The 12,248-nt window shown below is 37.7% G+C and overlaps 1 protein-coding gene across 1 annotated transcript; it reads left to right on the top strand.

The window, feature by feature from the left end:
- The first annotated feature begins 3,673 nt into the window (after positions 1–3,673).
- Positions 3,674–5,402, top strand: LOC123870965. The gene is made up of 2 exons (XM_045914483.1): positions 3,674–3,712; positions 4,599–5,402. Exons 1-2 carry the CDS (start codon positions 3,677–3,679, stop codon positions 5,400–5,402), a joined length of 840 nt encoding a protein of 279 aa, XP_045770439.1. The 5' UTR covers positions 3,674–3,676.
- The last annotated feature ends 6,846 nt before the right edge of the window (positions 5,403–12,248 follow it).

Here is a 12,248-nt window from a genome sequence, read left to right as displayed (position 1 = left end):
AGGTTAAGTTTTGAGTCTTTAAAGAGACTTTAATATTTGCAGAAACTCTTAAAATTAAACTAGGTACGCTACCATTTGTAAAAAAAAACGAAGGCTGATGCCTCAATCGCTAGGATATCACCGCAATTTTTATGTAGGGCACATGAACGTATACTTAGGTTCATGGTAGGGCATTTTAAATTTGAATACTTACTAACTATATTCAGTGACGGATTAAGACTACTTGGTGCCCTAAGCAATCCATGCCCGTGGGCCCCCCTATAGCCCAGTAATTTGGTCGTCAAAAAGGGGCTTATCTGGAAAGTTTTCAGAATGTTATGCAAATTGGTGGTTTTATAGATTTCGATGTGCTCTTTCCGAATTTTTATTTTGCCACCTCGTACCTTTGCCGCTTGCGCCGCCATCTTGGAAAAATGGCGCCCAAAAACAGTTTTTTCACGATAACTTCTTTCCCACTCATTTTACGATAAAGATGGCTATGTAACAATTAAATTAAAGACAATTTCCTACAATTTGTGTAGTCACCTTTTTTTGTAGACTCAATAGTTTCAGCGTACGAGCGCCACAAAGCCCACTCCAACACACGTTTTGGCTAAATAACTCATTTCCACACCACCATGTGGTAGAGTGAGTGGCGTGATTTTTTTTTATGGTATCTCCAGGAGACGGTAGTCACCTTCAATTTAAGCCATCACTTCATTCAGAGAATACTAACACTCTTCAGAATTCTGCTCGAGATAAGAGTAAATATACTGCATCGCAGTTTCGATCTCATATGAATATGGACCTTTTTTTTGGTTTTCGAACCCAAAGGATGCCGACGGGACCTTATTACTAAGTCTCCGCTGTCATCCGTTCGTCCGGCCGTCCGTCCGTTTGTCTGTCAGCGGGCTGTATCTCGTGAACCGTAATAGATAGAGAGTTGAAATTTTCACAAAATGTGTATTTCTATTGCCGTTATAACAATAAATAATAAAAATTTCAAAATGGCTGACATGAAAAAAAAACAAAAAAGTAATGTTATTTCTTGTTTGATGGTACGGACGGAACCCTTCGTGTGCGAGTTGGGCTTGCACTTGACCCATTTTTTTATTTTTTTAGTTTGTAGTGCGAGGTAAAATTTTTCATGCACGAATTGCGATATTGTGTATTGACTGCAACCACATTATAAACATGCTCGAGACGCCGAAAAATCGGTCAAGTGCGAGTCCAACTCACATAGGAAGGGTTCCGTACCATAATACAAGATATAATGCTCTTTTTTATTTTTTTTTTCATGGCGGCCATTTTGAAATTTTTATTATTTGTTATTATAACGGCAATAAAAATACACATTATGTAAAAATTTCAACTTTTTACCTATTACGGTTCATGAGATACAGCACGCTGACAGACAGACGGACAAGCAAACGGATGACAGCGGAGGCTTAGTAATAAGGTCCCATGGGCATCTTTTGGGTTTAAAACCCAAAAAAAAGGCTCATATGTACGTGAGATCGAAACTGCGATGCAGTATATTTACTCTTATCTCGAGCAGAATTCTGAAGAGTGTTAATATTCTCTGGTCGAACTGATGGCTTAAATTGAAGGTGACTACCGGTTCCTGGAGATACCATAAAAAAAATCACGCCACTCACTCTACCACATGGTGGGGTGGAAATGAGTTATTTAGCCAAAACGAGTGTTGGAGTGGGCTTTGTGGCACTCGTACGCTGAAACTATTGAGTCTACAAAAAAAGGTGACTACACAAATTGTAGGAAATTGTCTCTAGTTTAATTGTTACATTGCCATTTTTATCGTAAAATGAGTGGGAAAGAAGTTATCGGGAAAAAACTGTTTTTGGGCGCCATTTTTCCAAGATGGCGGCGCGAGCGGCAAAGGTACGAGGTGGCAAAATAAAAATTCGGAAAGAGCACATCGAAATCTATAAAACCACCAATTTGCATAACATTCTGAAAACTTTCCATCTCATATTACAGAATTACTGGACTACTATCCGTATGTCCACTAGAATCGGTCTTTAAACCTTTACCGCCTAAAAACATTAGTTTTTTGTAAAATAAGATGATGAGATGTAATATGTACTTTAGAAGTGGAGTAGTTAGGTTCGAATTGTTGAATGCACAAGCGGGCAGCGAGTGGGCAAGCGGGAGTGGGGTTATGACTCTAGATCGGACTCTATGTCTACTTAAAACGAGCGAATCTTCAAATTAGTCCTAGAAACTTTTTTTGGTGTGGTTTTTGGTGACGTGAGAGTGAGACGTGATGCCCTAAGAATGGATTTTTTTTTGTGCTTCTTCTGGTGCCCCCTCAGACGTGATGCCCTAGGCAATTGCTTAATTTGTTTAAGGGTTAATCCGTCACTGACTATATTATATGTATCACCAATAATTACATATCTACTTAGTTTTTAGAGGCCCGTAACCTAAAGCTGTCTACGGAACCCCTATTACTCCTAGTCTCCGCTATCCGTCCGTCTGTCAGCTGGCTGTACGGTCTATCTCGTGAACCGTAATAGGTAGAGTTGGAATTTTCACAGAATGTATATTTCTATTGCCGCTATAACAGCAAATAATAAAAATTTCAAAATGGCTGCCATAAAAATTAAAAAAAATAGAAAGTGCTATTACTTGTACGGTGCAAATATTGTATAGAAGCAGGCGTTACTTTATGGAAGTCGGATATCAGGAATCAAAAGCAAATTTGCTCTAATCCGCTGAAAAAGGCAAATCTGTATGGCACAACATGCAGCATGCGACATGCACCAGCCGCCCTCCCACTGCTAAGCATGCAGGAAAAGCCAGCCACCAAGCAAGCCCCAAGTAGGTACCACTACACAATCCAAATCCACGACAACACACTCGACGCACGTTTCGCTCCGACACCGGAGCATCCTCAGGAGATGTAGAGTGTAGACCTTGCAATATTGCAAAGTACGAATTACGAAACCCTTTGCGTGTGAGCCCAACTCGCACTTAACCTTATAGGGTTCCTTAGCTCAAAAGGAAAACGGAACCCTTATAGGATCACTTTGTTGTCTGTCTGTCTGTCCGTCTGTCGTGTCTGTCAAGAAAACCTCTAGGGTACGTCCTGGCAGGTAGATAGGTTTTGGGAAAAAAATCCTAAAACCGTGTTCAATTTTCAAATTAAGATAACTATATCAAGTGGGATATAAAAGGTCATGACATATAGCCCTTTCATATGATATCATATGAAATGGCTTTACCTGTACATTCTGTTTTATCTGTACACGCGAATCTGACTAATCATCACCATCATCAACTCACCGGCTCACTATAACTGACCACGGATCTCCTCGCAGAGTAGGCTTTGGCTGCACCACGCTGCGCGGTAGCCAGACTTAACATAGTTACCTATAATAGTTTTTGATTTATCTTGCAAAATGTAGGAAAAAATACCCGAGTACGGAACCCTCAGTGCGCGAGCCTGACTCGCACTTGCCCGATTTTTTATAATATTATAATTATTAGGTGTACGAGCCCAATGCAACTATAATAAAGAATTAAACATATAGTATGAATAAGGTCGATACTTTGATATCCGATGTTTACAGGCACGGCATTGCAATTGGCAATTATAGAAACGCAATTTCATATTTATACTGAAACTGGGTGATGTTGAGATCAGTTGGAGCGATTGTCTTGAGTCTTGACGATGATAACTGTAGCCAAGATGAAGTTATTTATATTGGTAAGTTAGAATGTATCTATCTAGGGTTGTCATCTACAACTTTCTATCTTTACGCGCTACCAGCATCAAAAATACGGGGCTTAGATTTTTTTACGGGAGATAGTGTTTTACATAGATATATTTTAAATAATTATTGTTTGGAGAAACAGCTTTTAAGCTCTTCATTTTTTGAAACAAATGTATAAAAATCTTTGCACCTTAACTTGTGATTCCGCTCTTCACAGTATCAATATTGAGTCGGTTTTGGCTACGCGGGTATTGGTTCACGCATTGTCGCACAAGGAAAATATTCTTTCTAGTGGACAAAACGTCAGGGTTTGGGTTTCGCCAGCCAGCTTCGGCTGAATTTGTACAAAATACGGGAGTTTATTTACTCCATATTTTATTTTCGCAATTACAGGTTTCTGTATTATCATACCCTGAAATACGGGGTAACCCGTAAAATACGGGGCATCTGGCAACCCTATAATATGTATCTGCCTCTTTGGCTCGTTGCTTGTGGCTAGCTCATACGGCGGAGGTCTCGGGTTAAGCTGAAAAAAGTTGTAATAATTTAACAAAGTTAATTCTTGTTGTTGGTTATAGGGTTCCGTTCCCGATCCGCTGTCCGTCCGTCCGTCTGTCTGTCAGCGGATTGTTTCTCCTTAACTATAATAATTAGATAATTGAATTTTTCACAGTGTTAATTTCTAAATGGCCACCTTGAAAATTAAAAAAAGTTATTTCTTGTAAGATGTACGGAACCCTTCGTGAGCGAGTTCAACACGCACCTAACCGATTTGTTTGTTTTGGTTTTTGGTTGTCTATTAAACCCTCAAAAAAGACGTAGGTAAAAGTGATAACTGAAAAAAAAACTGAGACATAACTTAATTGCTTTATTTTACAGGCTCTTTTCTCCTTGATCCTAGCAGTGAGTTCGGAGAGTGAAAATTCAAAGACTAGTACCGTTAAAGACCAGAAGAATGATAACTCCGCTTTTCTCCAAAAATTCTTACCACCCTTAAAACATAACGTACACCAAAGATACGGCATGAACCATGGTCTGAACTCGGAAGAAGTTATTAAGAACATGTTGAGAAATGATCACAGGTACTATGATTACGTTGATGATCACGATGACCATTACTTGAGGTACAATGGTAGATCAAGACAGCTTCATAACGAGCCTAATATCTGGGGCTATTCTAGAAACGGCGGGCTTGGAAGCCTTGTCAGCCATTCGTATAATGGTGACCCAAACGTTTGGGGATATTTGAGAAACTCGGAGGGTAGAATGAGAAACATGGGCGGTCATTCTAGACATCAAAATGACGGGCATATAGAACATGAAGATAGACTCGGAAATATGGGACGTGTTTATATGAGACCCGGAAATAAAGCGCACATTAGCATGATGGGTCCAGAAAACATGGAATATGAAAATATGAGGAATGAAAATATGCCACATATTAACATTAATGCACTTCTCGAACCAGATCACGTAGGTTATGTGGGACAAGTTCACCCTAATAGAATGGGTATTAAAGAGAGATATGACTTCGCAATGGTGACAGGAAGAGATTTGGATGCCCACAGGAGGAGACCCATGTATCACGCTCACGGATTGGCAACACCGATGCCTTCGCTTTTGGGAATGGGTGGTATAAAACATAACACGGCGCATATGCCTATGCATCATCATGGCGTATGATTTAATTTCAGAGAGAGAAGACCAGTATCTTTAATTCAAAATAATTTTTACCATATTTAAAAAATAAATCGAGCAAAAATTAGAATAGATTTTTCTTATTTCCTTTTTACCCTATAGCATCCTTAACTTGGCTTTTACGCTCTGAGGCACAACGCACACTGACAGAGTGAAATAGAGCACATAGAGAGCATCAGTAAGGTCATACTAAATAAATAATTAAATAAATAAATAAATACTATTAGAGTTCCGTACCCAAAATTGTGCCAACAAGACCTAATCACTAAGCCTCCGCCGTCCACCCGTCCGTCCGTCTGTCAGCGGGCTGTAACTAGTGAACGTGATAGGTAGGTAGAGAGTTAAAATTCTCACATAGTATCCGACTCACACTTGACCGACTTTTGATAATAACTCAGACTAAGTTTTATTTCGTTTGGCAAAAAAGGGGCGGCGCGTCCCTAGAGTGTCTTCCATGTTTTATTTTCACTATGCCTAATTACTTCAATCGTGTGCCAAAGATCCTTAAAGCTGAATTCAACTTGTTATCGACTTCAATCCGATGGTAACCGGACCTAAGTAACGAACTCTCAGGTAATTGATTTTGACCACCAATAAAAAGCAAACTGTGGCTTGAATAAATTAGTAAGTATTCATACTAAGTAAGTCAGTGCCATATAGAGTATTTAAAACCCTTAAGGATTAAGGTAAAATTTTGCTCCAAAGTTAATTACAAATCAAACTCTGATTTGTGCCATTGATTTGCTATTATTAACAGTTAAGTTAAACGATAGGTAACCCTATAATGTACCTACTCGTACATACGAGTACTACTAAGGGATTTCCCAGGGCGTATGGTGCCGTTCACGCCCTTCCAAGGAAAGTCGTAGATTGGTTTTCTTAAATCGGACAGCATTTTTAGAAATCTGAACCTTTGCTGAAAATGTCACAAGTATGACGTAGAGGTTCGCTAAGAAAGAATTATTGAAAATTCAACCCCTAAGGGAGTAAAATAGGGGTTTGAATTTATGTAGTCTACGCGGAATGCGGATGAAGTCTAGAATACTAGATAATGCCCGCGACTTCGTTCGCTTCGAAATACGTTTACAAAAATCCCGAGGGAAGTCCTTAATTTTTCGGGATGAAAAGTAGCAAAAAGCATTCTCCTTGGAAGAGCATAAACAGGTATCTATGAGGCTTGCCTGGAACTGAGCTTCATGAAACTGAAACTTCAGTGGGTAGGTAGGTAGTAGGTATGACATGAACAAGTTTAAGACGAGAGCTAAATATGGAACGGAAGCAACGAAAAAATTTGATCTGTAGTCTGTCTTGTCTACCTACTTAGTTACCCACCTTATAATAATTGTGTATAAGAGTAAATATACTCAGGCCAAAATTCAATTTATTTCATGTAAAACTCTTACTTAGTGTCTTTTACGTCTTTATAGCAAGTGATATTTAATTGTTTACAACATACGTAACTCCGAAAAGTCAAAGGCGCGTGCCCAAGATAGAACCCCGACCTCCCGAATATAAAGTCGATGCCTTAACCACTAGGCTATCACTGCAATTTTAGGCATATGAACGAGACCCTGTTACTCCTCCTAGCCTCCGCAGTCCGTCCGTCCATGGCCGTAGCCAGGAATTGGTTTCGAAAAAAATACCTGGTTGGTTAGTGGAATTTTACCTTTCAATTGATAGCAGGATAGAGTACAAGAAGAAATAGTAGCGCGAGCGCAGCGAGTGCAATTTTTTTTTCAATGCATATAAAAAAGATAAAAGCTCAGCCATAACGTCTTACGGGGTTTTTAAAACCCAAATCAATGTGAACTAGGTTCCGGGCATGAACTAATACACTTATAAGTATATTTCTTGCACTATGATACGAAACCCTTCGTGTGTTTAATAATAAGGGATTTTTTGAAATATTAAGTACTATAGTTGTTATAATACGAGCCCAATGCAAAGGATGAATACCTAATTAAATAGAAGTAATAATATGAATAACGTCAATGCTTTGATATCCGATATTTATTATATGCACGGCATTGCAATACTACCTATACGCAATTTTATTTAAATACTGAAACGGGGTGATGTTGTAATCAGTTGGAGTGATTGACTTAACGATGATAGCTGTAGCCAAGATGAAGTTATTTATATTGGTAAGTAGGGCTTCCGAGACCGTCAAGCGGCTTGGTGGCAAGTATACTACTTAGATTTTTGCTTGAACTATGCTTGATTCCTTACATTTAGGTGCTTGACCGTGATTGATACGATTTAATATTTTTGATTGACGCGAGGTTTGGACAGCATTCAAGAAATGATAAAAGTGCCTTTTGCTGGCTGCTTGACAAGCAAAACAAAACAACGTGCTTGCCCTCAAGCCGTTGGAGCCTGGAACGTCTTGGAAACCATTCTGTTAAATTGAAAAAAAAAAACAGCCAAGGTCATTCTTGCACGATGGCACGGAACCCGCCCTGTGCGAGTCCGACTAGCACTTGTCTGTTTTTTTTTGTTTTTCGGTTTTACACCCTCGGGCCTGACTCTCAAGAAGTACCTACATAATACACTGAGAGCTGAGATATAAACTTGATTTATTTGTTTTACAGGCTCTTTGCTCCTTGATTTTAGCAGTGAGTTCGGAAAGTGAAAATTTAAAGGCCACTACCGTCAAGGATCAGAAGAGTGAAAATTCCGCTTTCCGTCAAAAATTCTTGACCCCCTTAAAACGTAACGTATACCAAAGATGCGGCATGAAGTATGGTCTGAACGAGGAAGAAATGATTAAGAACATGTTGAGAAATGATCACAGATACGAAGCTCACAGAGATGATGATTACGTTGATGATCACGATGATGATTACTTAAGGCAAGATGGTAGATCAAGAGAGCTTTATGACGAGCCAAATATCTGGGGTGATCCTAGAAACGGCGGACTGAGAAGCCTTGTGAGGCATTCATATAATGGTGACCCAAACGATTGGGGATATTTGAGAAACTCTGAGGATAGAATGAGAAACATGGGCGGTTATTCTAGACATCGAGATGTCGAGCATATGGATCATGAAGATAGACTCAGAAATATGGGACGTGTTTTTATGAGGCCTGGAAATATGGCGCAAATTCAAATGGGTCGAGAAACCATGGAATATAGAAATATGAGGAATGAAAATATGGGACATGTTAACATCAATCCACTTCACGAACCTGGTCACATGAGTTATGTGGGACAAGTTCACCCTAAAAGAATGGGTTTTGAAGAGAGAATGACAGAAGGAAGACATTTGGATGAGCACAGGAGGAGACCCATGTCTCATGGTCACCATTTGGCAACACCAACACCCATGCTTTCGCTTTTGGGCGTGGTTGGTAGGAAACACCATAATATGGAGAATATGCATCATCATGATTCATGACGTATGATTTTATTTCAGAGAAAGATTCATCTCAGTGTTTTTTTATTCCAAATGTTTTTTAACAAAATTTAAAAAATAAATCGAGTATAAATTACAAGAGTTTTTTTTTATATTTCCTTCTTAAAGTTCCGTACAAGGGTAAAAAACGGAGCCTGTTATCGGTCTGTCTGTCTGTCCGCGTGTCACGGGTCTCTAGTTCATAGACGAAATTAGTTACAAATCTGAAATTTTGGTATTTGGTGTAGAATCTAGATTCAAAACCGAATAACTACCTAGTTATTGAGAAACTCAACTAAACCTAAAACCATAAAAAAGGATCTGTATTTTTTTTTCACCCTAGCATCTTATTGAGTACGAATATATATTTTTTATTTTTTTATGTTAAAAATAAAGTAGTGTAGAGAAAGGTCTAATTGTTTTATAATCGTAGGATTTAGAGACCATTTCTGTGACGAGGTCTATTTCAAAAATTAAACTACTTATGAATTATCGATCTCTCCTCAGAGATCGCGTATTAAAACCGTAGAAAAACAAAAAAGTACTTTATTTATAATTTATTATAAGCCTCTCTGTAAAACTTTTTCATATTTTTTTTTTTAAACAAAAATTATAAAAAAAAGTACTTAGGTACCTACTAAGTGCCTAAACTGCGAAGTTTTGCACCATAAAACCGTTAATTACCTATTGTGGTTTTCCGCATAGCTTCCTATCTATTAGAATCATATCTTACTCACTATTCTAGTTTGCCATAGGTATCGTACAAAATGTATCCAATAATTAAATTCCAATTAACATTCAGTGTTGGATCCGTGCGTGCGGTTTTTTCTTGAATCTATTTAGATTTCGATATTACCTACCTTTGCAATTTAACACACGAATATAATCTGTATTTCTATAGTAATTAGATAATAATTAACATTTATCACTCAAGCAATCGAAGATAATTTGACAAGTTTTGTATAGTATTAGACTAGTTAATTACCGTGGCTACGTTCGACGTTTTCTTGTTTCCCGCGGAACAGGTATTTTTATACTATTTTTTTATTTAACTGACCTCAAAAAGAGGGTTATAAGTTTGACGTGTGTATGTATATGTCTGTGGCATCGTAACTCCTAAACTAACGAACCGATTTTGATTTAGTTTTTTTTGTTTGAAAGGTGGCTTGATTGAGAGTGTTCTAAGCTAAAATTCAAGAAAATCGGTTCAGCCGTTTGAAAGTTATCAGCTCTTTTCTAGTTACTTCAACCTTCACTTGTCGGGGATGTTATAAATTTTTAATTTTCACTTGTATTCAATTACAAGTTAGCTCTTGACTGCAATCTCATCTGGTGGTAAGTAATGATGTAGTATAAGATGGAAGTGGGCTAACTTGGAAGGGGTAGGTATGGCAGTTTTATTAAACCCTAATTGTTCAGTTTTTTCACGGTATCGTACCAGAACGCTATAATCGCTTGACTGATATATTATAATGAAAAAAATTAAAAAAATCGATAGTAATTTTAGAGTTTTATTCTTTAAAAAAAGGAAAGTTTATCAATTATAAACAAACAAATCTTCCGTCTAAATAATATTAAGTATAGAAGTAGGTAAAAGGTCTAATATAAAAAATCGTTTTCTAATTACTTTATCATTGCGTATTTCCCAATGGCGGTGACAAGACAGGTAAGACCATAGACCTACGATTTTTCGCTAGTAAGACAAAGTATTTTTAATAAAACAATAATTACTGTAAACTGAATCATTTCTGATGCGAAATTCAAATTTTATTTGGTTTTTCGCAATTTGTAAACTAATACGACAATTGGCAATTGGATTACGGCTTAACAGGGCTCTCTCCGTCACTCGTTTCATACAATCGTACTTAGTTCCAATTTTATTTGAATATTAAGCAATCAAAGTTCATGAAATTTTGCAGACATATTCTAGAAACTAATATCTGTGTCTGTAGAATATGTCTGCAAAATTTCATGGACTTTGGTTGCTTAATATTCAAATGAAATTGGAACTACGATTGTATGAAACGAGTAACGGAGAGAGCCCTCTTAAGGCAATAATTATTTGCGACAATAACAGTAATAGTGATATTTGCGATAGTATCATCCCCACCTATTTATATAAAAATCTTTACTTAAAAGGGTCCAGTTTAAGAAATTAGCTCTAGTATCTGTAACTCACAAATTAGTCGATACTAGGTATAAAGCTAATTTCTTAAACTGGACCTTATCAAGTAAAGATTTTTATATAAACACGTGGAAATGATAGTACTTACTGCCATTGTCGCAACTATAGAATGCTATAAGCCTACTTTGTCGTATCAGTTTACAAATTGCGAAAAACCAATTAAAATTTTAATGTCGCGGGCAGACCCGTCGCTTGTCCTTTAAATATTTTGAAAATATGATACCCAACTTGGTACAAATAGTTATCTTACTTTGAAAATTTAAACACATTTTAATTTTTTTAAATGATCTAACCACAAATTTATGGTTTTCGGATTTATTCCTTTACTTGTGCTATAAGACCTACCCACTTGCCAAATTTCATGATTCTAGGTCAACGGGAAGTACCTACTCTATAGGTTTTCTTGACAGACACGACGGACGGACGGTCAGAAAGACAACAAAGTTATCCTATAAGGGTTCCGTTTTTCCTTTTGAGATACGGAACCCTAAAAACGAGCCAGCCGTTCTGTCACCAGATGATTTTCCCAATCGCGGTGAAGTCTATAACTACTTATAATGAAACTGTAACTGGACCATTTCTGTACAGTGAATATATTTTGAAAATTTTGATTGGAGGAAACATTTTTTTAGAATTTTTGTCTGTTAGTCTGTCTGTCTGTCTGTGCCCACATCACGCGAAAACTACTGAACGGATTTAAATGAAATTTGGTACAGTGAAAGCTGATACTCCGTGTTAACTTAAAGGGCAGTTTTTATGCCGAAAAAAATTAGGGATTCTTCGGGATACAGGATCAAACTTTTTCGATTTCACTCCATAACTCCATCAAATCTGAACCGATTTTTCACAATTTTTTTTACAAAGGTTGTAATGTCGAGTTAGTACCATGTAAGTTTGGTAAAGATTTGACGAATAGTTTCTGAAACAGTGAACGGAACTCCTCAACGGGTAACAGCAAATCGGTCGCGATCAGTAATTAAGCTTAGTAAAAAGTAGAATCTTAACCGTAATATCATACTAATACGATAAATCCACGCGGACGATGTCGCGGGCATCAGCTAGTGTCTCATAAAATGTTTTTGCCCTATAGCCCCAGGGTCTCCATAACAAACAGAACAAGAAATATGTTTCTCGATAAGAGAGGCATACTTGCTGGTTTCAGCCATTTCGGTTGCGGCTCCCGGTCTTGATGCTCTCTCCCTGATATGACGCGGAGCCAATGTGTCAACGGACCTTGCGTCGCACATTACG

The sequence above is a fragment of the Maniola jurtina genome, chromosome 13 (assembly GCF_905333055.1).
Source record: "Maniola jurtina chromosome 13, ilManJurt1.1, whole genome shotgun sequence".
NCBI lineage: Eukaryota > Metazoa > Arthropoda > Insecta > Lepidoptera > Nymphalidae > Maniola > Maniola jurtina.
Note: the sequence above shows the minus strand (reverse complement) of the source record. Positions and strands in the feature narration are given on the sequence as shown.

Excerpts from the sequence above, each read along its gene's own strand:
- LOC123870965 (XM_045914483.1), top strand. The coding sequence starts at position 3,677 with ATGATAACTGTAGCCAAGATGAAGTTATTTATATTG. Across the intron at positions 3,713-4,598 it reads AGATGAAGTTATTTATATTG|GCTCTTTTCTCCTTGATCCT; the intron begins GTAAGTTAGAAT and ends TTTATTTTACAG.